This window comes from Camellia sinensis, chromosome 3, assembly GCF_055761805.1.
Source record: "Camellia sinensis isolate YWXY chromosome 3, ASM5576180v1, whole genome shotgun sequence".
Taxonomy (NCBI): Eukaryota; Viridiplantae; Streptophyta; class Magnoliopsida; order Ericales; family Theaceae; genus Camellia; species Camellia sinensis.
The window spans coordinates 152240498-152267774 of NC_138963.1; the positions used below are offsets into that span (position 1 = coordinate 152240498).

General features: G+C 38.7%; 1 protein-coding gene across 1 annotated transcript; it reads left to right on the forward strand.

Moving 5' to 3' along the window:
• Positions 1 to 16883: 16883 nt before the first annotated feature.
• Positions 16884 to 17691, forward strand: LOC114298961 (putative calcium-binding protein CML44). The gene has a single exon (XM_028243607.2). It carries the CDS (start codon positions 16985 to 16987, stop codon positions 17447 to 17449), a length of 465 nt encoding a protein of 154 aa, XP_028099408.2. The 5' UTR covers positions 16884 to 16984; the 3' UTR covers positions 17450 to 17691.
• Positions 17692 to 27277: the final 9586 nt, after the last annotated feature.

A 27277-nucleotide genomic window follows, 5' to 3' on the forward strand; every position in this document is an offset into this window, starting at 1 on the left:
TTTGGACTTGTCCATAGCAGATAGGACAGCTTCTCTGTGTACTCGTGATGCCATTAGCAGTCCCCAGATGGAGATGTCTGCTTGTATTTTCTTTAACTGTTTCAACACAGCCTCATCTTCGATCTGTTTCTCCTTCTGTCTTTCCACTTCTCTATCCTTCCCGGATGCCTCGGGTTGGTCCAGGTGCGGGGGCTTGAAGTACCGCCCACTTCTTGTCATATGGTCCACTTCATCGAGGTACCAAGTATCATCCGGCTGGTTATTCCCCCAGTCTTCATCCGTGTGGGCAAGACACAAGTCGTCATCTTCCCACCACATCCCGCTAGCGGCCAACAGACACCTGTCTGGCTCCGGTCCACTCGCACTCTCAGTGCTCTCTGTCCATATGCTCGCAGCATTGTTTGTCTTTGTGCATACAGCACTTTCAGTCCCCTCAGGGCCTTTTGCTTTTCTGGCTCTCTCAGCTTCCTCAAATGTTCCTTGCTCTAGCTGCGTCAGTACAGCTGTTTGTTCAACAGTTCCTGTATCTACAATGCCCATGTCTTGAGCAGAATTCTTAACACCGGCGCTCTCCGGCGGTACAACTTGATTTTCGGCCGTTCTGGCCACAACTGATACTTCCGCCCCTGCCGGGCTCTGTTCTGATTGGGCTTCCCCCACTGCATCCGGTTGATCTTCGAGCCATCCCGTGGCCTCCTCTGATCCCTCATAATCATTCCAGTTAATGGACGCATCCTCCAGCTCCTGATCATCGAGAAATTGCAAGTTAGCGAAATCCTCTTCTACGGTTGTCGGCTCATCTGTCCATAGCCCAGATCCATCCCCCCGGATCATGCATAGTTCTCCTGTCTCTGGCAATTCTACACTTAGCCCAATTCGGCTCGTTGATAGGATGTACTTGCTTGGATCATAGGCTCCCTCAGCAAAACTCTGCCCAGTCCCAGATTCAACAGACTCATTCTCTCCCAAAATCTGCCCTGCCCTGTCTTCGACGGTCACCACCACCGGTTCCGGTTGGGTTTTGGGGATGTCCACCATGCACAAAAGGTCAGTGCAATCGGGAAGGAGCACCTCCGGCTTGGGTAGATGGGTGGGGGTAATATAGATGCTAGGATCGTAAGACACGACCCCAGTCTGGATGAAGTTAATTCTTTTGGGAGGAGGAACTTGGTTATGTGATGGGAGAGGGTTGGTTGTAACATTGGGTTGATCGGGGGTTGCGATCACCTGTTTGTCAATAAGATCTTGGATCTCATGACGCAGTCTGTAACAACGGTCGGTGTCATGACCGTGTTGTTGGTGGTATGCACAGTATTTTGACGGGTCATATGAGGGGGGAAGTGGATTTGGTAATGGTTTTGGTTCCAGGGGTTTTAAATGATTTTTCCTGATCAGTATTCCCAGAACCTTGGACAGGGGCATGTATAGTTGGGTGAAGGTTCTTTGGCCCCGGGGTTGGAATCGGTTGTTTTGTGAGTTACTTCCGGACGCGCCGGAGAATGGTGTGGCAGTCATGGGCCTTGGAGGGGAAGGGGGAGTGGTGGTGACCATACCAACTTCTGAGGCTCTTGTATTAGCAGCGCCGCTCGGGCCTGCATTGTTGTTACGGTTAAAGGTCCTCCTCGGTTGTTCTCTATCCTGGTCAAACAGACCTTGCCTCATAGCATCTTCTATTTGCACCCCCATATCATGTAAATCTGCGAAAGTAGAGAAGGGGACCACAATCATTCTTTGCATTAACTTGGGGTGGAGATTGCACACAATCATCCGGATTTGATCTCTGTCAGTGGGCCTTAAAGTCATCGTCGACGCCTTTGCCCTCCATCGGATCACAAAGTCCGAGAAAGATTCCTTAGGCTCTTGCCTTGTTGTTTCAAGATCACGGGTTGTGATCTCGATCTGAGTGTTGTATGAATATTGTGTGACAAAGGCCTCAGCCATCTCGTCCCAATTCTTCTTCACCTCATCCGATAATCTTGCGTACCAATGGGAGGCCACACCCGACAGGGTTCGGCCGAATAGTGAGAGCTTCTGTTGTCGTGTTAGGCCCATTGGCCGCAAGACATCCGCAAACAGTCGGATATGGACCATGGGGTCACCAGTCCCATCAAAACGGTCGATTTGTGGCATTTTGAACCTGTCGGGGAGTGTTACGGCCTCCTCGGTATATCCGTCTCCGATATCCGGCATAGCCTTGGCCCCTTGGGATTTCTTGAAGAGCTTCTCCAGTTTGCTCAATTTCAGAGCTGTTTGATCAACCTCAATCTCGGATGGAAAGTCCGGGTGATTGGGTGTATGGACTTTGGACAGTTGTGGTGAAATCGGGGGCGGAGCTGGCCCCGTTGGAAGACTTGTGTCCTCTTGCAGATTTTGGATAGTCGGTACAGTATTCTGGGTGTTTGGAGGAACGTCCTGAATAGCAGGAGCTTTCTCAGGTAATGGGGCTCCGGCCGGGGGAGGAATTGGGTGTGAAGCAGATGCTGTGCTCTGTTGTTGCAGTCGGGTGATAAGCTCAGCTTGTTGGGTCATAATCTCGGCTTGTTGCTTAGCAAGCTCATCCCGGCGGACAGCATCTTGCTGCATGGCCCGCATAGTTTCCTGCATTTGGCGCATCATTTCCTCAACTCCTGTCGGTGTTGTCATACTGCTTCGATTTGTCTGAACTACTGGCAGATCTGTCTCAATGGGGATCCCAATCTGACTGTCCACTGATGGGGGAAACCACTGTTCTGGTGCTCTCTGTTCGGATACACTGCGCTTTTTCTGCTTCCTTCTGGTAACAGGGGGTAGAGAATGGAACACTGGCTGTCCGTCGATTAGATCCTCAGATCGATGGAGTCGACGACCTCGTGTCCAAAGTGCTTGGGGAATGCCTGCTGGGTTGGAAGCAATTGTGCTAAAACTGACCTAGCAAAAGATAAATAAAGCGAAAAGGAAATAAATAAACAGATAAACGGACAGCATAACAGTTTAAAATAAAATGCATGACACACAGTCGGGCATAATCAACACTCAGTCAATAAGCTGAATAACACACCGTCCTCAAACACTAATTATTATCCCTGTATCACTGTCCCCTAAAACAGAATCTGATATCCGCAGATAACTAATTCCCAAATACTGGCTAATGCCCGCAGGCCTGATACCCATAATACTGAACTGATGCCCGCAGGCCTGATGCTGACAATACTGAACTGATGCCCGCAGGCTTGATACTCAAACTCATATACTGATACTGATGCCCGCAGGCCTGATACTGACAACACTGAACTGATGCCCGCAGGCTTGATACCCAAACTCATATACTGATACATGCATTCCTGTAGAGACGCACTCTAAAGCACATAACAGATAAGTGAGAGCCAAAACACCCCTATGTTGGGGTAGGGTTTCCCTGTCCTATTTTGTCAGGAGCTAGGGTTTCACTACGCACGCAGCGGTTTCAAACAACCTATAAACGGGTAAGCAACCTGTCCTAATTTGGAATAGTCGCTATGGATCTGAATATGCACTAGGTCGAATGGTCAAAGAGGGTGCCCCGGTAAAACCGGGGTTTGTGTTCCCATACTGGCAGAGCCCACAACCGGTCAGCCTTATGGTCATGCCTTGACAAGACAAGCCTCCGGCAAACCGTTCAGGAATAGCAGATGGCAAACACGGTGTCCTAGGCGCACCAATGCAAATGCAATGCAAAGAAACACACAAGTGTAGTCAAAAACAGATATCAAGAGTTCGAGTCAAGTTCTCTAAATCCCCAGCAGAGTCGCCAGAAACTGTAACAAGCCCGCGGGGGACCTCGCTACAGCTCGGACTCTCAATGTTTGTCATGGTTCTTAATCTGAACCAAAGAGTCCAAATCTGGCAAATTGTTTTGAGAAAACTGATTTTTGAAAAAAAGTAGTGCCAAACATGGACTGCTTTGCCAGATACAGAGTCGCCACCTAAATATTTTATTTCGGGAAATTTAGGAAACCCTGACTCGGTGCCAAAAGGCCACGTATCCGTCATCACCAAAGTTGCCTCGGCTCGGGAACTTGGGTACGATTGGGGAAGGTCACTTCGTGAGCACCCCCGCTCGCCCGGTCATAGACCGGCCTCTACTAACCATGATATCTATTTTTGAAAACATTGTGAGTTCTTATTCCGGTTTATTAGCCTAGTTTACTATGTGATTGCACAGCATACAAATATAGACCGGATCGCCTAAATTGGAACAAAACATTTCATGCTTATTTGTTTTTTGAAAATGGTTTGCTACCCGCAGGTAGGCTTGAAACATTTGATGATTTATTCCCATTTAAGTAACTCAACCTTCACCCACAGGCATTCAGACAGATATATCAGATAAACACATAGCCTCATGGTAAGCATGCTATCATGGCATTCACTCATACGCATGCAAAGATGCTAAAGCATAAAACTTACCGGGTACTCCAAGCCAAAATAGAAACTTATTAGAAATCATGCATGATCCTAATTATACAGAAATGCCTAATGCAACACATGCAAGATGCAACCATAGCAGGCTCGGCTATTCTAAAATGGTATATGAAATGCTACAACTATCATTTATTCAATTTTGAATTGAAAATACAATGCAGTTAGTATGATGCGCCGAGCCCGGTGCGTGCAATACAGATGAATGATGCAAACATGCTGTCATACTGTATGCTAATTGAAATATGCCCTAATCTAACCATCATAAGCAGGTAAATAAAAGGGAGAAAGACGTGGGGTTGGAAGACATACATCACACTCACCCACACTTATTACAGTTATGCCCTCATTCGGAGGGTCCGAATAAATATACAGTCCAAATATTACAGTCCTGAATAAAAGAATATTACAGATTTCTAATTAATTAATGAATTAACTAAGAAAATAGATAAAACTGGCGTGTAGGCCAGGGACTGTCTTGCTTCTGATGGACGATGCATGTCCGGGTTGTCTTGCGTGGAAATCCACCGGAATGCCCCAATTAGCCTCTGTTTACACCTGTTCTTGAAATGCGTGCTGAGCCCAGAAAAATGGCTGATTCTTCGTTTTGCTGCAACAGAGAGCAGGAAAGGGGCATAGCAATGTATCTGCACAGATATATGCATGTCTCGATCCTCGTGCCACCAATCACGCATACCGAGGCATGATGGCCGAGGAGTCGAAATGCACAACTCAATATAGGATGAATGCACATGAAACTACAGCTAAAACCTAACTCCATCATGGGTAATCCGGAGTGTCGGTGACTGGGGAATTGAGACACATTCCGTCACTCGGAGTACGAAATGTACCTCGTTTCCCGTGCCCGGGCTCCTATTCCGGACATGATGCAATATGCATGATATGCATGAAATGCAACTAATATACAATCCTCACATACACAATGCTACGGAATGACATGCTTCAAAATGCGTGCACACGGGCACGCGAACCGAGAAAATGATGGAATGCTGAAAATGAGGTGCCTCGAAATGCGTGCACACGGGCACGCAAACCGAGGCGATGATAGATACAATGAAAATGAGATGCTTCGAAATACGTGCACACGGGCACGCAAACCGAGGCGATGACAGATACGATGAAAATGAGATGTCTCGAAATACGTGCACACGGGCACGCAAACCGAGGCGATGACAGATACGATGAAAATGAGATGCCTCGAAATACGTGCACACGGGCACGCAAACCGAGGCGATGACAGATATAATGAAAATGAGATGGACATGACAAATGGGCTTATACCAACATGAGTGAGCCTCAGCCACACTCACATCGGATGCCGTCGGATAAAAAATGGAGTGCCTCGAAATGCGTGCACACGGGCACGCAAACCGAGGCAGTGGCAGAATATGATGAAAATGACATGGAAATGACAAATGGGCTTATACCAACATGAGTGAGCCTCAGCCACACTCACATCGGATGCCGTCGGATAAAAAATGGAGTGCCCCGAAATGCGTGCACACGGGCACGCAAACCGAGGCGATGCTAAAATGACATGGCAAGATGGCAAAAATGATATGCAAGCATGCTAATGAAATTTCAGCAACAACATATGGGGAAAACAGTCCCGAAATGAAGCGAAACGACATGAAATGCAAGAAAATGTCCCGAAATGCAACATTAGGCACCCGAAATGGCCTATAGCCATGCTAAACATGCACAACATGGACATGCAATGCAAAGACAGAAGCTAGACAGCCCCAAAATAAGCACTTTTCCAGTTATAAACATGGCCAAACAGCAAATATAGGTATGGAAAAAATAGCATACAAGAATAGGGGCCAAGGTAGGAGTAATGAAGCAAGTGGTATAAGCTAAACCCAAACTGAAAAATTTCCTTCTACAACACTGAAGATGGACCAAAAATATGAACATTTACAGTATATGGAAGCCTCAAAATCAGTATACAAATGTGCTAAACATATGATGCAAAATAAGGCTCAAAAGGTGCTAAAACATGAAGTATATAAAATAATCACCAAACAGGAAAAAGGTGTGAATGAAACATGAAGTATAGGCCAAAACAAGGCCACTTTCAGTTCGGACCAAGGTCCAAAAACAGAAGCCAAGAGGGCTATCAACTTATGCGAAAATGGGGCCAAATAAGGGATTGAACTACAAGTGACACATGGAGACACCAAACAATGTTGAGCCCTTCTCCAATGTTGAAGAGGGGCTCAAAATAAGTCCTATATCAGTTTACAATATGCTCGAAAATAAATTGCTCATGGGTCAAAAATAGCATGCAAAACTATGACATACAAGATGGTCAATGAAGCAAGTGTATTATGGAGTGCTCAAACAGAGTTGAGCCCTTAATGAGAAGTGAAGATGAGCTCAAAATATGGCCCTTTTCAGTTAGGGCCGAAGCTTGAAACCAAAAAGAAATGAGGCTTAGAAATAGATCAAGGAAAAGGGTCAAAAGGGTAAAAGTGTAACTTACCCTTGAAGATTCGAGATTTTGTTGCTTCTTGGGTTGGTTTGCAGCTTCTTTAGCCTTCAAGAATCCTCCCTTGCTGCTGGAAATGAGATGGTGGTGGTAGAGCTTGGTGGTGTAGAAGGAATGAAGGTTAAGAAGTTAGGGTTTTTTGGAGAATTGAGAAGGATGACAATGGAGTTTAGGGTTTGTGCTTGGAGAGGAATTTTTCTAACCCTCAAGAAGAAGACCCTCAGCTGGTTATAAGGTCAAGAAAGGGGTGTAAAAGGGGGGTGAATTGGAGAGCATAACTCTCTCCCAAAATATCTCCCGGATACAGAAAATATCTGGGGGATATTGCCCCACAGCTGGAAAGGGTACAGTGAGGAGAATACGGCCGGCCTCATACTTTTACAGGAGGTGGCCGGCCGGCCACACCCCCTAGCCGGCCGGCTAGGGGTCAAAAGGGTCAAGGAGCTTTTCTGGCCGGCCAGATATTGGGGAGGTAGCCCTATGTGTGTACAACACAACCATGTAATTGAGATTCCAAGAAAGTGGGCCCAAGAGGTTCAACAATGGCTCGGAAAGAGGGGGTCAAAAGGGTCAAGTTGACTTACTGGCCGGCCATGAACTTTTAGGGGCCTCCCAGATGTGTAGATCACAGATATGTGGTTGAAAGTTCGAGAAAAAAGGTCCAAGGGGTTCAACATTGGCCTGGAAGAAAGGGGTCAAAAGGGTCAGGTGACCTTAATGGCCGGCCACCAACTTTTATGGGCCTCCCAGATGTGTAGATCACAGATATGTGGTTGAAAGTTGGCAACACTAGCTCTAAGGTATTCAACATTAGCCCGGAAGTTGGAAAAACGGGCGCCGGGAGGCTCCGGAGGAGAGATAACTGGTTGCTGCAACAATTGCTGGCCTCCCGCCCTTCAGTGACCTCCCTCGGGATAAAACAGAGGTACCCGCCAAAAATGAACGAAAACCGTTGCAAAACGAACGTTCCGGGGCCAAAACACGCAGTTCGGGGTCCCAAAAATGGGCTGTTAAGCACCGAAAATGGTATTCGACCTCGAAGTGGGTTTCTCAGCCCCCAGTGTCCCTCAAAAGGGATGAAATAAGATGTATGCCAAAAATCAGAGTAATAGAAGATGGTTAAGCGGTCCCGAACCGAGGCACACAGCCTGACAGCTCCGAAAATCGGGAACCGGACTCCGAAATGGGCAAAATGGCCTACGGCCGCCAAATGTAGCCCACGGGCATTGAGAGATAGCCTACGGAACCTCTCCCTTCCCTCAGGAAAAGAAACAGAGAAAACCGAGTCTGGTTCGCAAACCGAGGTAAGGCACGGAAGAGGGTTCGGAAGTCCGGAGGCAGGGCTCACTGCCGCGACTCTGAAACTTCTGAACGAGCACATTATGCAACATCACCAAGCGCTCAATCGGTGACGTCTGAGTCTTAAGGTCGGTCAAAAATGGGGTGTCTACACATCCCCTATCTTCTCCTAAACCGTGGAGTACATCCCCTATCTCCTCCCACACACAACATATATACACAAAGGTCATATACACAATCAATCAATACATAACGTTAATGTATTCTATCAACCGTCATACTCTATGACATATCCAATCGATTAGTTTTAGTTTGCCTAATCATCATGCATTGTCTACAACAATCAAAACTACCATCCACCGGTAGCCCAAGTAATTATTTCTAAACAGATAATAAAAGCTCTAACAGATAAAATATCAATGTTTTCAAAAGTGAGCGATTTATAAATCCAACCCCACTATTCAACCATATAATGAGTCAATTCATTATTCCTAACTCAATTCCATATAACCATCATTTTCTCAAATTAATCATACAAATTAATTTATACAACCAATTAGGGTTTTCTAACCCACTTCCCAATATTGACCCAATGGCCTATATATCGACAACCAACAACAACATCATTATTTTGAAACCCAAAATACAAATTATGAGCCCAAAATCACAAAACCCTCTTTAACACATTTTGAAACCCTAAGTCCCAAAATCACCCAACTACAACACTTTATCAAAACTACCAAAAATCTATGTCAAAGACCATAAGAGTGAGTAGGAATCCCTACCTCAAAATATGACACCTAAAGAAGAAGATGGCGAAAATGAAGTTGCTCCAAACCACGAGTTTCTCGGATCAAAAGATAGCCCCCGACGATCAACAACCTTTTTGTGAAGACCCAAGGTGAGGAAAACACCCTAACTAGATCAATACTTAGAGAGAAGTTATGGTTTTAGAGAGAGGAGCTCTCAAATGGCCTTTTGGAAAAGTAAGAGAGAGAGAGAGAGAATGCAAAAAGTGATTTTAAAATGCCCAGCTGCCAACTGATATATGACATTCCCGCTCGAGCAGAGAACACAACGCTCGAGCGTCAAGAACAAAAATCTGTACACGCTCAAGCGCAAGAAGGCCCGCTCGAGCACCAAGACACAAGAATAAAGCACTTCCGCTCGAGCGCGAAAACCAGTCCGCTCGAGCGTAGATTTCTCCCTCCCAGAACTTATACCCAGAAAGTGCTACTCGCTCGAGCGCCAACAAACCCGATCGAGCACAACCGCTCGAGCATAAAGAAACCCGCTCGAGCGTAAAAATCACACCTGCAGAAGTTTTGCAGGGACACAAAATACTGGGGATGTGCAATCCCCGCTCGAGCGTAAGAAGACCCGCTCGAGCGGACCGCCTAAAAACTGGGCAACAAGGAATTGAAACCAAGGTCTAACCAACCTGTAACAACCCTGCCCAAAACACCCTAAAACTCAATCAAGTGGAATTAAAGGACGACAACAAGATAGATACAACTACCAACCTCACGGAACCAAGTCCGGAATACAACAGGACAGTAAAAGGATAACCGGGATCGTTATAGCGAGCGGTGGGTAGACGAATGTATCACTTCATAATGTCCGGGGACATAGAAATCAACAATCATCTCTTGACCCTTTGATTGTCTGCATACCACTTCTCATATCCATCATCCGTCTCGGTTGGTAGCTGTGAATTGCCATGAATAAAGGAGAGTTTCTCATTCTCAGCAATATGTATCTCCATGATTTGAGACCACATATCATAATTAGTCTCATTGAGTACAATCCCTGCATTAAACGATGAGCCTTCAGATTGAATGATAATAGGAGCAGACTTGGTGCCAGATGTTTTAAAATCTGACTTGGCCATGGTTTGATGGTGATATGGATTCAATGAAAGGATGATGATGATCCTTCCAAGGCTCTGATACCAACTTGCAAATCAGAATTTGAGAAAAATATTTTTATTCATCTGAATTCAATATATTGTACAATTACTTATTTATAGAGATGGATCACCAGTAAGTAGTAAGTCCTATAATTGAGCTATTTCTATAATCAAAGGTAAAATCAAGCTATTTCCTAATCTATAAATAGGAAAAAGTCAAGCTATTTCTTAATCTACAAATAGGAAACAATCACAAGAGATAATTCCTAAAATCTCTACATATAATGTTGAAGTTGATGTTGTAGTTGTTATAATAGATGTGGTGGACTGTTAATGAGTAGCCGTGGTGATGGTGACAAAATAATATGGTTGTGTGGCTGGTTAGTGATGGTGATAGTGGCGAAAATGGTAGGATGGTAATAGTTACAACGATAGACTTTTAAAAAGTAAAAAAGATTTCGATTCACATAAATTCATTTTTTTGTGGGTCCAATTTGTTATTCACCTATAATCCCTTACTTATCTCACAGTATTTTTATATTGATATGAGAGATTAAATGAGAAAATGATGGGAATATGTAAAGCTGTTTTGAATTATTTTATTTGCTTATTCAACAATCAAAAGTAATTATGTATTCTATTATTTATAATTTATATCATCTTCACCACACATTATACAAATAATCTCTACTCATTGATCTAATCCTTTGTTTCATTTTATCCATAATCTTATCATTTATGTTATTTATTTTTATAATATAACTTGTCTGCCGTAATCTTATTAATTAGCTCATTTACATCCAATCACTAAAATAATCCAAGTATGGAATGAGTGCTTTTGCAATTGGTGCTTTTGCAATTGAACCTTTGTTTTAGCTTCTTGAGGAAACTTGAACCTTTTGAACCCTTGTTTTAGCTTCTTGAGGAAGTTTGAACTTCTTGAACCTTTTGCTCTAGCTTCTCCAAGAAGCTTGAACCCTCTTGTTTCTCTATAAGAGAGGGCTTCCCTCTCCTTTAGAGAGGTTGAAAAAAAATTTTTTCTAAGGAAAAGCACATATATCTCTTTATATCTCTACATTCTAGGCTTAGAAAGGGTGTTTGTTCTTGGCCTTTAACACCACGCCTCATTGCCACACACCTCCACCATTGATCTAAGGTTCTTGGAGGATCTTGAGATGTCTCAAAGAGCTGGTTTTTGGTCCAAGAAACTGCTGGTTTTGCTGAAGCTACAAGGGTAACACACTATTCCCTCTTTTAAGCTTTATTTTGCTCCATCTTTTAACCATACTTGCAAGTATATTTGAGCTTTGGTGTAAACTGAAAAAGTCTTTTTTTGAGGTCCTTTTCATGTTTGTTTAAGGTCACTTTGTTGTTGGGCGTCATCTACCCCCTTGCATGCTTCATTTTGCCTTGTTTTGAGCCATGCATGAAGGCCTTTGTATTGATCTTTGTTTGGCCTTTTGACCACTGAAATTCAGCGGATTTTCAGTGGTTAATATGCTATTTTGGGAGCCAAAATCAGAGAGGGGTGACCCACTCTCTCCTTGTCATGTTTTCTAGCATATTTGGCCTAACAAAGGAGCCTATACTTGCATGCCTCCAAGCCTTATTTCAGGCCTTTTTTGGTGTTTTTTAGGACCTACATAAGTTCTGTCCAGAGCTGATTTTGTCATATTGGATGTCCACCTTGCATGTGTAGAACAATCCTCTTCATAGCTTATCAAAGGAGCATGTCATTCTTTCTTGTATTGACCATGTTTCAGTGGATTTTTGGGCTTTATTTGGCATGTCATACCTCTGTCTTATGCTGGTTTAGTGGCCTCTTGAATGCTTCACATGCTTGTAGTGTAAATCCTCTTCACTAGCTTGTAATGCATGTTGTTTTGGCCTTTGATTCTAGCATATTTTGGCTATGTTCTAAACTGATTTTGTGCATGTTTTGGACTGCCTTAGCTCTGTTTTTAGGTTTCATGGTCGAATGATGTTTGCTATGCATGGTTGTAGTGCAATACCCTTGCCTAGCTTTGAGTTTTGAAGCCTACTGCATGCTTATATTGAGGTGTTTGCATGTTTTGGGGTTATTGTGCATGATATTTCAGAGCATGTAAGGTTTCCATGTTCCCATGTTTTCCACTCCTTATATGCATTTGAGGGTTGTGCTTGTATGCCTCATTTATGGACCATTGCATGAGCTTCATTTTCGTGCCTTTTGAGCCACAATTTTAGTCCATTTTCCTACTGTTTTGGGCCTGCATAGGGACTGCTTAAGGCTGGTTTGGTAATTTGTACATCGCTTTGCATACCTCTAGTGTAATGCACTTCACTAATTTCGGTACTTGAGTCATCCGACATGCATCGGGTGAGTTGTTTGCATGATTCGGAACCGCCTTGTATGCCATTTCAGAGCTGGAACTTATGTCATTGTATGCCATATTTGATACTTGCCATGCTTTGGTAGAGTTTCACTTTGTGCCTTAGGTTTGGTCCCTTGCATTTGTGCATGTTTGCACGTATTTTTGTTGTCTCATTTTCGTCCTATTGGCCACTGATTTGGATGTGGCTGAGGTCCATCCATCTTGCTTTAAGTCCATCTTGCATTGCGCATGCCATATAGTCCATGTTGTTGCATGATTGACCATTTCATTGTGTATGCCTTGATCATCTCATTGATAGTCTTCATATATGCATTGCGTATGCCATGTAGCGTCATGTGCATTGAGTATGCCATTCTTGGTTCATAGCATTGTGTATGCTAGTCGCACCCTTGCATGTCATCCCTTGCATGTTTGCATCATTTAGTCGCATTGCATTTAGGTTGCATGCTAGAGTTGCATCGATGCGTGCATTGTGTGTTGCATCGTGTTTGGAATAGGAGTCAGTCTAAACACGGGAAACGAGGGACGTTTCGTACTCAAAGTGACGAAACGTGCTTCAATTCCCAGTCGCCGACACTCTTGACTACCCATGATGGAGTTTAGGCCTTATTGTGTTCATATGTGCATTTATTTCATATCGAGTCGTGCAATTCGACTCCTCGGCCATCATGCATCGAGATGCATGATTGGTGGCACGAAGATCGAGGACTACCCTCCCTAGAGCTTATGCAATGATGGAGAGAGTGGCCGTGCACACATATGTTGAAAATACTTTGCCATGCTCCTTTCTTGCTCTCTGTTGCAACAAACCAGAAACCAGCAGCAGAAACTGGTCGGCAGTATCCCTACAGGTTCCCATGGTGGAGTTTCAGCCTTCTGGAGCTTTGTACAGTATTCTGGGACCAGTTGCAAACAGAGGCAAATCGGGGCATCACGATGGATTTCCCGACGAGGCGACTCGAGCATGCATGCATCCCTTATCATTCAAAACAGAGCTGAGGCAGCCCATTTCACATAGTTTGCATGCATATTTAATTGCTAATTTAGTTGATTTGTTAATTAGTTAAGTGTTATGTAATAATTAGCTGTGATTTGTTATTCATTTCGTCGTGTAATAATTAGTTTAATTAGATTAGCTTAGATTAGCTAGTTGGTTTTGTATTATTTATTCGGACCCTCCGTCGAGAGGGCGAATTGTTGTAATAAGTGTGCGTGTGTGTGGTGCATGTCTTCCAACCCCACGTCTTTCTCCTTTTTACTTAACTACTTATGATGGTTAGTTTTAGGGCATGTTTCAATTAGTATACCTTATGCTTGCATGTGTGCATTCATTCATCTGTATTGCATGCACCGAGCTCGGCGCATCATATTAACTGCATTGTATTTCAATTCCAATTTGAATACACGTATCAAGTGTTGCATTTCACATGACATCTTAGGATAGCCGAGCCTATTTCTAGTTGCATTTTGCATGTGTTGCATTAGCCATCTTAACATGAACTAGGATCATGCGTTGATTACTAACTAGTTTCTGTTTTGGCTTGGAGTACTCGGTGAGTGTTTATGCTTTAGCATCCTTGCATGTGTGCGAGTGACTGCCATGATAGTATGCTTGCCATGAGGCTAACTGCTTATGTGATATAACTGCCTGAATGCCTGTGGGTGAATGTTGGATTATTTGAATTGGAACAATTCATTGATTGCGAGTTTTAAGCCCACTTAAGAGTCGCAAATCACCATATTTTCTAAGCCCACTTGAGGGTGGAAAAATCCGCATTTTAGCCTACTTGCGAGTAACAAACCGCTTTCAAAAACAAACATGAGATGTTTTATTCCAACTTAGGTGATCCAGTCTATACTTGTATGTTGTGCACATCACATAGTAATTCTAGGCTAATAAACTGGAATAAGAGCATATGTGTTTTTCAAAAACAAGATATCATGCTTAGTAGTGGCCGATCTTTGATCGGGCGAGCGGGGGTGCTCATGAAATGACCTTCCCCAATCGTACCCAAGTTCCTGAGCCGAGGCAATTTTGGTGATGACGGACACGTAGCCTTAGGCACGAGTCAGGGTTTCCTAAATTCCCCAAAGATAAAATATTTAGGTGACGACTCTGTATCTGGCAAAACAGTCCATGTTTGGCACTTTGGTGATTTATCGATCTTGCATTGCACTTTGCGATATTAGATTCAGAACCGTGACATTTGAGTCCGAACTGTAGTCAGTTCTAATGAACAAAACGGGATTCCCTCCCGGGACGTTCGGGGACGTCTACAGGTTGCCTTCGGAGGCATCATCAGAATTTAACTTGATGGAATTTGACAATCTCATTTTATAATTCAGGTCTGGATGAGCCTGGCTAGGTCTCAGCACAACTTGAGCTGAGCTTGGACAACCTACCAACCCGACTAAACCTGCTTGAGTTGCATCCCGACGGATCTAGGTTTGAGCTTTTGGAGGCAAAAACACATATAACTTTTTATCGAAAAAAATTATTATAAAACTAAAAATTTTGATTTATAGTAGCACAACAAAATGAATAATATTACTATTAATCGGACATTCTTTGTCAACATAACTAAGAACAAAAATATAATTAGACATATTTCTTGTCTGCATTAACTTAACAAAATATTAACTATTACTACGTGGGTGTTTAGGAAGTGGCTATTTTTTAGGCTTTTTGGCTTTTTGACTATTTTAGTAGGCTATTTTGATTTGTTTTTGGGAAGTTGGGTTAAATTTTTGGATTAGTTGTTGTATTGAAAAATGTGTTTGAAATGATATTTGAGGTTGAAATGACAAATTTTCCTCTAACATTATTTTTTCCAAAATTGATCTATAGGGGTAAAACAGTCATTTAACTGCTTGTGGGATGGTAATGGTAGCCTCAGCCTACACTGTGTTGGTCACAGTGTAGGCTATCCGTGTAAGGACAGCCACTGTTTTTTTTTATTTTTTATTTTTTAAATTTTTTTAAAATCAATGGGTTAGTGTACTATTTGAGGCTAAAAGGCTTTTTTATTGTTTGAGGTTGTTTTAGCCCCGAGCTTGGTTCCCAAACATCCCCTATGTCTTCGTCTAAAAAAGTTGACTATTTGAAAATGATATAATCACCATTTTTTATAATATATATAAAAACATATATGACAAACTCAACATCAGAACCTTAATTATCATCTTTCTCAATAACCATGATCAAGCAACTTGCTACAAAATCATCTTCCATCTTATTACGCAGTTTAGTTTTGAAAAAAAATTTATAATTGAAAATGTATGTTTTTAGGAGTATCATGATAATCCGTTTCAATATTTATATTTCTAGAGAATGAACAAATAAGAATGAATGCAAAAATAATATACATAAGCAAATTAATGTGTGATTTATAAAAGAAGAAAAAAAAATGATATATAAACAAAAACACAAGAATAATAACAAATAGAAACAAATAAAATAATATAATTATTTTAAAACAATATAGAAATATAAGAAATAGATATACAAATAATAAATAGAATAGATCAATATTTAATAAAATCAATTTAGAAACTATTTTTAAAATTTTGTAATGCAAATAATTTGGAAAGTGCAAACTAGTAAAATTTTAAAAGTACAAAATACCCCAATTTAAAATGATCTTACTAATGACTAATATAATATATATAATTTTTAAAAAATTTCAAGGTATGACCGCTACTGCCCGCACCCTAAATCCATCCTCCCTAGGTGTGCCGCATAAAATGAAAAATAATTAAAAAAATCATTTAAACATTATTGGAGTATAAAAGGCCTGTATTTTCATATTCACAGAGACCCATTAGTAAACAACAGAGGTAAAATAGAAATTAAAATAAATAAATAAAAAAAGAGAGGAAAGATTTGTTGTCCACATTCTCTTTAAATTGTCTTATTTTTGTAATATAAAAAGGTCTCAAGAGCCCTAAATTGCTGAAACTAATGGAATGTATAATATTTTGTACAAAATTGGAAAGTCTCTTGTCCTCTGTGCTTGACCGCAAAAGGGACAAAATAAAAGCCTATGAACTTGTAAAGTAAAACTCTTCTTTCTCAAAAGTAATGTAAAACAATAAGACTAGCCCTCTTTGAGTTTGTTGGAATTAAAACATGTATTGTTAAGCCTAGGTCAAAGGTTCAAGGGTTGGTACAAAGAAGAGAAGACCCAAAAAAATGTAAAACAGTAAGTCAGAGACAGAAATCTATGTATTTTTCACAGCCCTTCCTCCAAGAATTTTTCTGCAAAGTTGAATATAAATGTCAACTACAATACCATTCAAATGTCTCATATTTTTGGTCCTCAAAGGCAAACCTAGATTTCCTCTATCTCTATCTATATATACTCCCAATATTTCAACTCCAAACAAAGTGCGTAGGTACAAACAAAAAAAATAAACATCCATACATTCTTTCATTTCAAGCTCTCCACCAACATGTCTCCTCTTAACACCAATGATTTGCAACAGATTTTTGATAAGCTAGACCAAAATGGTGATGGCTTTGTAAGCCTCGACGAGATCAAATTGCTTCTAGAGAGAATCGGAGTTCAGACTAGCCTAGACGAACTTGAGTCATTATTAGTGAGCAAAACAAGCCTCGACCTTCTTGACTTTATATTCTTCTATGACACTTTCGTTAAGTGTGATCAAAACGAAACAGGCAAGGAAGATGTTAATGACTTGGAATGTGATCTTTCCAAGGCTTTCAAGGTGTACGATTTGAATGGTGATGGTTTCATTTCGTGCGAGGAGGTCCAGAATGTGTTGTCACGGTTAGGATTGTGGAACGAGCATTGTGGCAGGGATTGCAAAAGCATGATTAACATGTACGATACGAATTCCGATGGGGTGCTCGATTTTGAAGAGTTCAAGAACATGATGCTGTCCACCAATTCTTAAAGGCACTTCTTCTATTTATTTATTTATATTTATTTCAGAAATTTCACTTTAGTATTAATTATTTGTTGTGATTGTGATGGGTATTCGTCGTCCAGACTTTTTCATCGGGTTGAATTAGCTAGAATGTAGACTTGGTCTTTGATAATGTTATTGTTATTGCACCTTTAAAATTCAGTATTGAATTGTTGTGTACTGCAAATTGAATGTAAAAATTGTTTATATATGCAAGTCAATTATGTCAATAGTTGTTTGGCTTTGGCTTCTTCAAGAGTGTCTGCGTGTCCATAGTTTCTTGATTTTGTCTTTTTATTATAACTGTCTCAAGACAAAGAATGAGCGCCCAGATGGATCCTCAGTGATGTATTCATTATCATAAGATTTAAGATGTGACTTTTCTAAGTTTATCCAATCATTATGATTTTATTGTATTTATTTTTAAAACAATAAGCGATAAAAAATGATTTATAAATTTGATTGTTTATTTTTCATAAATAAAATTGCATACTTATAACTATCAAATTTTTTAATTTTTTTTTTATGAATAATATATCTATGAGCTTACAAAATAAATAAATTAAATTATTAAAGTAGAACTCCATGACTCTTGACAATATTTGGAACGAGAGGACCAATTTCTTTCAATAGTATTATGGATAAACAGAAAAAACTCAAATATAAAAAATAAAAAAGAAAAAAGAAAAAAAAATTCTTCAAATTTAGCACTCATATCATTGACACGTAAAAAGGGAATCTGAACTATACATACATCATTTTTCTTAGTATTTTTGTATCTTGAGTTTTTAGTCCCTAACTTGTTTGTTTTTTAATAAGAAGATACAAGATTGGCCGATAATGTTCTAAATTAATGACTTTGGGGACACAATATTTGAAACAAATCTTCTATTAACATGATGTTAGATCTTTGGGGACACAATATCTAAAGGAAATCTTTTAAATTAAGACAGTGGTTTCTCTCCGGTCCAAAATCGGATTGGAACGTGATGTTAGATCTTTGTGGGTCTTTCACGGAGCATACACTGATGATCCAAACCATTCAATGTATATGGCTTATCGAGTACATTGCTGTAAAATATTACATTGATCGAATATTGATAGTCACTTGATCAGATTAAATTTGTGTCAACGGTAAATATAATTTTAAAAATAAATTATTGACACAAAAATTATGTGATCAAATGACTATTGATATTCTATTAACATAATTTTTTACAAAGATAAAGTACTCAAAGAATTCTACACATTTAATAATTTTGATCATTGAGATAGATCCAAAATAAGTTAGACTGGTCCGTCCAGTTAAAATATCTATCTGGAGACATTTCTGACCTTTAAATTAATATCAATCGCTTATCACCATACCATTAAAACAACATGTCAACATGTCACTAATATGAAAACTCAAAAAAGTTGTGATGTAAATGAAAATAAATATGGTAAAAGTTAAAAAAAAAAAAGATTATTATCAATATTGCAAGTTTGATACTCGCTCTATTCGATGCAATGAAAGTATGATTTTAAGAATTATTATTTTTACAGAAGAAAAAGTATTCTGCATAAAATGTTTTCTTTTATTTGATTATAAACTTGCAAATTAGACTTTGAGAAGAATATTTTTATTTATCTTAATTCAATATATTGTACAATTACTTATTTATAGAGATGGATCACCAGTAAGTAGTAAGTCCTATAATTGAGTTATTCTTATAATCAAAGCTACAATCAAGCTATTTCTTAATCTACAAATAGGAAACAATCAAGCTATTTTCTAATCTATAAATAAGAAACAATCACAAGAGATAATTTCTAAAATCTCTACACTCCTCCTCAAGTTGGTGCATAGATGTCACACATGCCCAACTTGCCCAAAAACTTTGAGAATGCTTGACTAGACACTGCTCTAGTAAGGATATCGGCCAACTGATCTTTTGAGCGAATCTTAGGCAACTCCACAATTTTCTCATCCAATTTCTCCTTAATGAAGAATCTGTCTACTTCCACATGCTTTGTACGATCATGCAGAACCGGATTATGAGCAATATCACATGTCACTTTATTGTTACAGTAGAGTTGAACTGGTTGCATAGGCGAATAGCTCAAATCCCCCAAGAGAACTTTTAGCCATAATGATTCACATATTCCAAGTTCCATACCTCTAAATTTAGCCTTCGCGCTTGAACGTGCAATAACATTTTGTTTCTTACGTCTCCATGTAACGAAATTATCACCTACAAAGGTGAAATATTCTGAAGTAGATCATCTGTCATCTACTGTTCCAGCCCCGTCAGCATCAGTATATGCATCCACACTTTGACAATCTATATTTTTTGTAAATAAAATTCCTTTTCCAGGAGCAGACTTCAGATATCTCAAAATGCGTATAACTACATTCATATGCTGCTCTCTAGGATTATGCATAAATTGGCTGACAATACTCAAAGCATAGGCAAGGTCTGGCCTTGTGTGGGCTAAGTACAGCAATCTTCCGATGAGTCTTTGATATCTCCCTTCATCAACAGGCACCTGATTACTCTCAATACATATCTTCAATCATTTTTCTACTGGTGTATCAGCTGGTTGACATGCTGACATACCAGTTTCGTGCAACAAATCTAAGGCATATTTTCTTTGAGACAAAAAAAAATATTCCTTTATCAGATTGAGACACTTCGATCCCAAGAAAATATTTCAAGTGACCGAGATCTTTCATTTCGAATTCTTTGGAAAAATAACTCTGTAGAGCCTTTCTTTCTTTAGGATCATTTCCAGTGGCCATCATGTCATCAACATACACAATAAGGGAAGTGATCTTACCATGCTGTTTTTTCAAGAATAAAGTGTGGTCTGAATTATTTTGATGGTAGCCAAAGGCTCTCGTAGACTTTGTGAACCTTCCAAACCATGCTCTAGGAGATTGTGTCAACCCATATAAAGCTTTCTTTAATCTGCACACCTTCCGACAATGCACTTCTAGTATCATGTATCCTGGTGGCAAATCCATGTAGACTTCTTCGGACAACTCGCCATATAGAAATGCATTCTTCACATCAAATTGTTGTAATGGCCAATCCAGGTTCATAGCTAGAGACAACAAGACACGAACTGTGTTGATTTTAGCTATAGGTGCAAATGTATCTGTTTAATCAATCCCATAAGTTTGGGTGTACCCTTTTGCCACAAGTCTTGCTTTAAAGCGTTCAATCGTACCGCTTGATTTGTGCTTCACAGTATACATCCATCGACATCCAACAGTTTTCTTTCCCGGTGGACGATCAACAAGTTTCCAAGTTTCATTTTTCTACAAGGATTTCATCTCCTCATTCATAGCAATTTTCCACCTTGGGTCGGCTAAGGCTTCCTGCACATTGTTAGGAATAGATACAACAGATAATTGTTTTACAAATGACTTATTTGATTCTAACAAACGATGGTTAGACACATAATGACTCATAGGGTATTTAACTTTACTAGAAAGTTCGCGTTCATACGTGGTTTTAGGGATACCTCTGGTTTGACATGGTGGTAGCTGTTTTATGGTTGGTTCAGGAACATCCTCAGCAAATGATTAGTTTGGTGTATTAGAGGCCTGTGGTGTGAGGGATTCAGATAGAGATGGATCTACAACTTCATTTTCTAGGTGTTCATCATTGTCTGGGTGTTCATCACCACTTTGGTCCAAAGGTATACTACGCAAATCTAATTCGCCCGCATTGTTTTCAGCCGATTCAAAGAGTTCCTTATTATTCACATCTTGATTACCAGGTTCAGAGAGTTCCTCTTTGGTAGAAATCAAAAAATTATAGTCATAGTCTAGAGCTTGAACTTCTTCCTAGTACTTCCATTGAAGTTCAAGCTCAGATGAAAAATACATAAAGTCTTCATGAAAAATGACATCCAACGTAACAAATATGCATTTGTGGAAGGGTGATAGTAGCGGTACCCCTTTTGAGAAGAAGCATATCCTAGAAAGACACAGCGCAATGCTCAATGAGTCAACTTGGTGTGCTGATGCTTATGAAGGTGTACAAATGCTACACAACCAAACACATAGGGAGGTAAGTTGGGGGTGACGGGAGCAACAATTGCTTCAGGGAGAGCCTGAGATGGTGTCCAAAAATCAATGGTGTTGGAAGGTACTTGATTGATCAAATGAACTGCAGAGGTAAGTGCGTGTCCCCAGTAAGAAACTGGCATATGAGCTTCTATCAACGAAGCATGAACAGCCTCTAACAAGTGTCGATTTTTTCGCTCTACGACCCCATTCTGCTGGGGTGTATCAGAACAAGTAGTTTGATGAATAGTTTCATGGGTTTCCAAATACCGCTTCAATTCAAGACTCGAATATTCACCTTCATTATCACTGTGGAAAACCTGAATCTGTGCATTGTACTGACTATGAACAATTTTATGAAAATTTTGAAATAACAAGTTTACTTCACTTTTGGACTTCATCAAACATACCCAAGTCATCTTGGTACAAACATCAATAAAAGTAATAAACCAACGTGATCCATCCAAGTTAGTAACTTTAAATGGACCCCAAACATCAGAATGTATAATCATAAAAGGAACTGGGCTTTTATTCAAAATTAATGGAAACGAAGCACGATGGTTCTTTGCAAGTTCACAAACATTACATTTGAAACTGGAAATATCAATTTTTACAAATAAATTAGGAAACAATTTCTTCAGATAACCAAATGAAGCATGCCCCAGACGTCGATGCCATAACCATATCTCAGATTTCTTCTTTTCACCCGTAGAGCCGCCTATCATTAAAGCATGACGCAACCGGTTCAAACTCTTTGACACCAAGTCTAAGTAATACAGCTTCTCTCGCCTAACACCACAACCAATTGTCTGCCTTGTTTGGATGTCCTTAAACACACAAAAATCAGGCCAGAAAATGACAACACAAAATAAGGCAGTGGTTATTTGGGTAACTGACAAGAGATTATAATCTAAAGATGGAACAATCAAAACAAAATCTAAATTCAAAATGTCAGTGAGGGACAAGGATCCTTCTCCAATAATCAGAATTGAGGTACCATTGGTAGTAAAAACAAAATTTTGTGTAGAAGGTTTAAGAGGAAAGACTTGTTTAGAATCAAATGCCATATGATCTGTAGCACCGGAATTAATTATCCATGCACTATTAAAAACATGTGTCGAAATATTTAAAACCTTACCATCATTACCTGCCACTGCTATTAATGTCAAGAATGCTTCAGCAATATAATTCTTTGTCTTTGTTTCAACAACCGCAGCAGTAGAGGTCTTCTTAGAATTCCTCTTTCGTGAATCACGACTGTGATCCCACCATTCTGGATACCCCACAAGTTCATAGCATCAATTTTTGGTAGGACCACTTTGATTGCAGTGAGTGCATTTGTAGGAAGATTTATCGATACCAGTAGCAGTCTTAGGAGGGACGGGCTTCGGTCGATCCTGCTGGTGTTGAGGTGGCCAATTCTGATTAGAACAGTTTCGAGTCACCATGGAAGAAGCTTCAGAATTTCCAAGTTTAACATTCATCGTTTCACGTCGTACACATTCACGGCAGACCAATGCATAACATTCATCTAATGTAGGAATTGGATCCTTCCTCAAAATTTCACCACAGATTTGTTCGAATTCACTATCTAATCCAGCAAGAAAAATATGCATCCTTAGTCATTGAATTGATTCTGATAAGATGCAACATCTTTTTCACTTTCCATGATCACCTGATCATGATGATCCAATTCACTAAAAATTTCAGTTAGCTCTCTATAATACACAGAGTGTTCTGTCACTCTATTTAGCAGAGAAGGCCCTCTGGTTCAAGGTAAATACTTGTAATTCATCCACTCCATCATAAAAAGCTTGAGAAAGAGCTTTCCAAATATCGCGAGCGGTGGGTAGACGAATGTATCGCTTCATAATGTCTGGGGACATAGAAATCAACAATCATCTCTTGACCCTTTGATTGTCTACATACCACTTCTCATATCCATCATCCGTCTCGGTTGGTAGCTGTGAATTGCCATGAATAAAGGAGAGTTTCTCATTCTCAGCAATATGCATCTCCATGATTTGAGACCACATATCATAATTAGTCTCATTGAGTACAATCCCTGCATTGAACGATGAGCCTTCAGATTGAATGATAATAGGAGCAGACTTGGTGCCAAATGTTTCAAAATCTGACTTGGCCATGGTTTGATGGTGATATGGATTCAATGAAAGGATGATGATGAGTCTTTCAAGGCTCTGATACCAACTTGCAAATCAGAATTTGAGAAAAATACTTTTATTCATCTGAATTCAATATATTGTACAATTACTTATTTATAGAGATAGATCCCCAATAAGTAGTAAGTCCTATAATTGAGCTATTTCTATAATCAAAGGTAAAATCAAGCTATTTCCTAATCTATAAATAGGAAAAAGTCAAGCTATTTCTTAAACTACAAATAGGAAACAATCACAAGAGATAATTCCTAAAATCTCTACATATAATGTTGAAGTTGATGTTGTAGTTGTTATAAGAGATGTGGTGGACTGTTAATGAGTAGCCGTGGTGATGGTGACAAAATAATATGGTTGTGTGGCTGGTTAGTGATGGTGATAGTGGCGGAAATGGTCGGATGGTAATAGTTACAACGATAGACTTTTAAAAAGTAAAAAAGATTTCGATTCACATAAATTCATTTTTTTGTGGGTCCAGTTTGTTATTCACCTATAATCCCTTACTTATCTCACATCATTTTTATATTGATATGAGAGATTAAATGAGAAAATGATGGGAATACATAAAGCTGTTTTGAATTATTTTATTTGTTTATTCAACAATCAAAAGTAATTATGTATTCTATTATTAATAATTTATATCGTCTTCACCACACATTATACAAATAATCTCTACTCATTTGATCTAATCCTTTATTTCATTTTATCCATAATCTTATCATTTATGTTATTTATTTTTATAATATAACTCGTCTGCCGTAATCTTATTACTTAGCTCATTTACATCCAATCACTAAAATAATCCAAGTATGGAATGAGTGCTTTTGCAATTGGTGGTTTTTGGATTGGAAAGTAGAATACATAGTTTGGAGTTGGGCTTGAGTTAGGAATTGGGATTGGAATTGGGCTGAACTCTATCCTCACTTTGAACAAGGAATTGCCCCAAGTCCATCCAATATATTCAAAATTGTTTTTGATGGATTTTGGCTAAAACACAACTATAGGGAAAAAAACCATGTCTGTATACTCTCTCCCCCAAAATTCATTTAAAAAAATAAAAAAATCTTGAGTGATCATTTCTGCATCAGCGCTAGATATTGGCCCTGTTTGGTAGAGCTGTGGGAAAGTGCTTATAGCTTATGCCTAAACAGCTTATAACTTATAACTTTCAGCTTAAGCTGATTTCCAGTTTATTCTTAAAGCATCTCCTGCCCCACTTAAAGAATAAGCTGTTTTCTGACTTCTACAAAGTTATAAGCTATAAGTTATAAGCTAAACCAAACACATCAAAATAGCTTAAATTAAGCTGAAAGCTGAAATAAGCTGAAATTAAGCTGTACCAAACAGGTCTATTAAAGCCTCGTTTGAGAAGACGGGATTTTGGCCAAGAAAATAAAAATAAAAAAATCATTATAAAAGGTTATTTTGAAAAGTGTTAAAAAAAAAAAATTTTTTACTTATTGTGAAAATACATAGTCTCTCCGTCTCAAAATAATAATTCCTTTTGAAGAATCTAATTTTTTTTGGTAGTATAATTATTGTGCTTTAAAAATATTAATTTTTCAAAATTATCCTTTGATAGTATATTTTTTTTGAGAATATCAATGCCATAATTGTACTTTTTGTATTATTACTGAATTTAAAAAAAGGAAAAAATAAGAAATTCATATTATTTTAGGACTTGATTTCTAAAATTGGACTAATATTTTTAAACAATGAAAAATGAAATAAAGGACTAATATTTTGAGACGGATGGAATATAAAAAGTAAAAACGTGATATAACCAAAATAAGTTAATAAATTATGGGGGATGCACTAATAAATCCCAAATTAATAACTTATGCACTATTTAGTCCTAAAAGTTTTCTTATAGACTGAAAGGTCCCATTACAATGTTAATAACATCAGATACAATGTTAATAACATCAGAGTCATGTTACAAACATTGGATTTCAAACATCTAATGTTCATCAAATTTCAATAATGTTTGAAAATATAGGATGAAAAACATCTAATGTTCATCAGATTTCAATAAATTTTGAAATTATAGAATGAAACATCAGATCATTTACATCATTCACATCATGTTGATGTAAAAATGGGACTAAATGGAGCAGAAGAAAACTTTTAGGACTAAATGGTTCAACGTTTCAAAAACTAGGACTTATAGGTAAATTTTCCATAAATTAACTTTTTTGGTTCTTCCCAAAAGAGGTCAAAAAGTCAATCTATTATTCCTATTTTTTACATGTCTTTACATAAGAAGTCAAAAGCTGTTAACAAAGTTAATTTCCAAACAAAACCTCAAACTAAAAGTATTTGCCACATAAAAATACTATGTATCCATCAATTTATTAAAATAAAAGAAAAAAAATATTTTAAGTAATACCAGCATAAAAACTAGGAAGATTGACCAATAAATCCTCCTAAACTCGTGATCCATATAGTCTCAAATTTTTTTGTGATCTGTCTAGTCTTTTTGAATATAGAATTACTCATTTGTCGTTATTTGATGATATGAGTAACCGTATCAAATCTCTTTAATTGTTATTATTTGTTGAAATGTTACATTTAAAAAAAATATATATTAAAGAGTTTTTTAGCATACATTCTATATGTATCCAATGTTGTATCCTGCACCGAATGTGACAAACCCATTTGTAATAAGAAATCCCAAATTTCAAACACACAAAATCTTGAACAACCCATAATATTATGCCCTTATTCTTTATTGGACCCAATTTTTTTTTTGGAATGTGAAACACCCAACATATTTGTTTGGATTCTGGTATGTAGTTTGTCCTGGATTCGCGAGATTCAGTGTAATTTGATTGTGTTGTGGCGCTCAAACATGAAGGTGACTCAAAGGTTTGGAGTTTTACATTGGTAATTGATAGTAGTCTGCTCTATTTATCACGTTGTGGGTTGTTCGGAATTCTACCGGTGATATATTTCTTTGACGATGTGATTTTTTTTTTTTGGTTTAGTTATGTATATTTTTGTATTAAATCGAAATTCACGTATAGCCCATGCACTTTTTGAGTTTTGTGTTAATATGTTTTAGCAAGGGATTAGGATTATTAATCCGTGGGCCCAATTATCTCATGTTTGTTTTAACATTTTGGTTTAGGATTATTAATCCAATGGATAATTAATCCAACAAATTTGTAGGATTATTAGTAATGGGGTAGGGGTGGGATTATTAATCCAATGGATATTAATCCAATTGGATAGTGAATCCTACACTAATTTAATAGGATTATTAATACTTCACTATTAGTCTTTTGAATCAAACATGACCTATGGGTTTTGGTGTGTTCCACTGTTATGTTACATTCGAAATACATTTATGCGAAATGAGGATATCACACTCACTTTGTTTAAATGTTCACACCAAAATATATGTTCACTCGTTGGGTTTATAGATGCTAGCGGCTGAGGACATACACGATACGTGTGCAAATTTAAAAAAAAAATTATATTATGCTATAGTTTTTTTAAATAATGTATATATATATATATATATCATGAGTATAATATAATGTATTGTAATATAACATTTGATTTTAATATATTTCA